The sequence below is a fragment of the Triticum dicoccoides genome, chromosome 2B (assembly GCF_002162155.2).
Source record: "Triticum dicoccoides isolate Atlit2015 ecotype Zavitan chromosome 2B, WEW_v2.0, whole genome shotgun sequence".
Taxonomy (NCBI): Eukaryota; Viridiplantae; Streptophyta; class Magnoliopsida; order Poales; family Poaceae; genus Triticum; species Triticum dicoccoides.
The window spans coordinates 763,205,153-763,207,895 of record NC_041383.1 but is presented as its reverse complement, the minus strand read 5'-3'; the positions used below and the strand labels follow the sequence as shown (position 1 = coordinate 763,207,895).

Sequence of the window (2,743 nt, the reverse complement as noted above, 5' to 3'; positions counted from 1 at the left end):
TATATATGCGGTTTCACCGCTCGGATAAGGGTCAAACCCTATCCGCCTCTGTTGCCGCTCCGCCGCGATTCCCTTCCTCCTCTGACCCAATTTCTCGCCGCCGGTGAGCCTAAAAAAAGGCCTAGCGGCCCGTGGATGGCTACGGGGATGACGAGGAGTGCCGTCGCCGCCGCAGATCCGATGTCGCATGGAAGTGGGGGCCACGGAGTTGGCTCAACCACGGGAGCCGGCTGTCGTCGGCATTCGAATGCTGCAAGCTCATCGAGTACGAGCGCGAGCTCGTGGTCCGCTGCCACACCTCATTTGGCTCCTCTACCGTAGGGAGCTCGTCCGCCGGCGCCTCGAGCTCGCGGCTCACTCCGGTCAAGAGAGAGCCGGAGGAGCTTGGGCCGCTCGCCGTCAAGCTCAAGGCCGACGTGCAGCCGCGTCGAGGAGTAATCGGCCCCGAGGACTACCTACCCCCCGGGTCAGGAGGAGCACGTAGAGTGCGTCATCATGGAGCGCTCTGAGAGTGAGGAGGAGGAGGCCTACGCGTGCCGCCGCCGCGAGCTCGAGTGCAAGCAGATCTTCCTCCAGACGGGTGTCGCGGCGTCGCAGGTGCACGCGTCCAAGGAGGCGGACCTGCGCGTCATGAAGGCCGAGCAGACCAAGGTCTTCATCGACCTCGACTCCGACGAGGACTGAACTCCTCTGGCTCCTTCGCCGCGTTGTCGCCGTCGCGAGCTCGTGGATTTTGGTAGCGTAGGCCCGGGTGCGCTACATGGCCCGCAGATTCCCCCAGTAGTACAATGTAGTATAACGATGAACTATGTATAATTAATGTAGTATGATGATGAACTATGTATGATCAATGTCGTCGCAAGTTTCTAATGTGATTGTTTTTTTTTCAGTTTTACAGTTTCATATACGGGGTCTGATATGCAGCGCACGAATTCCTCACAAAACTGATCGACAACAAACTGTAAACGCATTTTGCGGGTTGGCATTATACGGGTCTGCTAGACGCTCTAAGGATAGTCATTGACGGATGGATGTAATCACGTTGTGATCCGAACCTGTGGTCTACAGAATACCATATCGCAACTGACTCCTCCAATATTTCAACATCCACACAAAAGGGGACTTGAACAGAATTCCTCGCATCACATCTTCTTGGACTCCGGCAGCGCCAGAGAGCAATGGAAGGGGGCAGCCTCTGGCACGAGTACGAGACGGACCTCCCGGCCGCCGACGTGTGGGAGGTCTATGGCAGCCTCGCTCTCGGGCAACTAGTCCCCCAGCTGCTCCCGCACGTCCTCTCAAAGGTGGAGCTTGTGGAGGGAGACGGCGGCGTCGGCACAGTCCTGCTCGTCACTTTCCCTCCTGCAGGTTCGAATCTCAACACCTCAGCTTCAGGATGGTGCAGATGTAATCGCCGCTTCAGTCAATTTTGACCTAGTTGTGTTGATTCATTTTGCTAGGAGCTTCCGAACCAAGAAGCTACAAGGAGAAGTTCAAGGTAGTGGACCATGAGAAGTACATCAAGGAGGCAGAAACGGTGGAGGGAGGCTTTCTGGATCTCGGCTTCCGGAGGTATTTGGTGCGATTCGAGGTCGTAGGGAAGGAAGATGGCACGTCAGTTATAAGATCGACCGTCGAGTATGAAGTTGACGCCGAGCATGCCAAGAATGTCTCCCTTGTCAGTACAGAAGCATTGGCTTCTGTTGCTGAGGCCATCACCAAGTACATCAAGGAGCAGAAGAAGAGCCACGAGCAAGCCAACGAGTAAAATTCGGAAGAACATGTGCATGTAGCTGCATAAGAGTCTGAAAGACCAAGTGTCCAACTGAAGTGACTGTGGCAGCCAAGTTGGAGCAAATTTTCCCCTGTACCATTTTGTTCTCTATGTATATGCAGCGCTCATGCCTTCGGAATTAATGTTTGTATGTTTTAGATTGTAGTTTCTACCTGTCAACATGACAATATCTGCACGATCGAATATTGTAGTGACACATGTGCAGAGGTCAGCCATTGACCATGAATGTTAGAAGTGTGAAAAATTCCCTCTAATGAACCCTGTTACATGCCACTACTCTGAAATATGAGCCAGCATAAGTGGACATGGAGTTTCTAATCCTGAGCTCGCATGCACCCGGGTAAACAGTAAAGTACGAAAAATAGGAAAAAATTCAAAGAATTTTTTTGTGACAAACATTGACGAATGCTTCACCTCCGTGCAAAAAATCGTGATGTAATGTAATTCGTCGAAGCCTTTTGGAGCATCTTTTTTCACCAGACTGCCACCATGGTTATGTTTGCTGGTTCACTTTCCTTTTTATTATTTATTTAAACAAGTTTAAATTCAAATGTAATTTTCAAAATCATGCTGTAACCGCGGCCGGTATATACCGATAGCCACGCTACCCGCCTACCCCCACCCCACCACCAATCTCGGACATCTTCTATGTGAGGAATTGACTCAACATATTCTCTCAATCCCTCTTCTCTTTAACAAACTCGATCGCTTATTTGAATCAGTGGAATGACGAATTCTCTCTGTGTATTGATTCATCCACACTGAGTACAATATATACACACATTGGAGCAGTTACATGAGCCCGATGGAAGTGGCACGCAGGCCAGGGCTAGCTCTATGATCCTATAATCTAGGAATACAAGTACACATGCATACACAGGTACAATACACATTAACACCCCCCCCCCCCTCAGCCGGAACTCCATGTGGAAGGATGTTGAGGCTGCA

At 51.0% G+C, this 2,743-nt stretch overlaps 1 protein-coding gene across 1 annotated transcript; it reads left to right on the top strand.

Moving 5' to 3' along the window:
- Window positions 1-1,113: 1,113 nt before the first annotated feature.
- On the top strand, window positions 1,114-2,071 carry LOC119366129 (norbelladine synthase-like). Its single transcript, XM_037631813.1, has 2 exons — window positions 1,114-1,368; window positions 1,461-2,071. Exons 1-2 carry the CDS (start codon window positions 1,179-1,181, stop codon window positions 1,766-1,768), a joined length of 498 nt encoding a protein of 165 aa, XP_037487710.1. The 5' UTR covers window positions 1,114-1,178; the 3' UTR covers window positions 1,769-2,071.
- The last annotated feature ends 672 nt before the right edge of the window (window positions 2,072-2,743 follow it).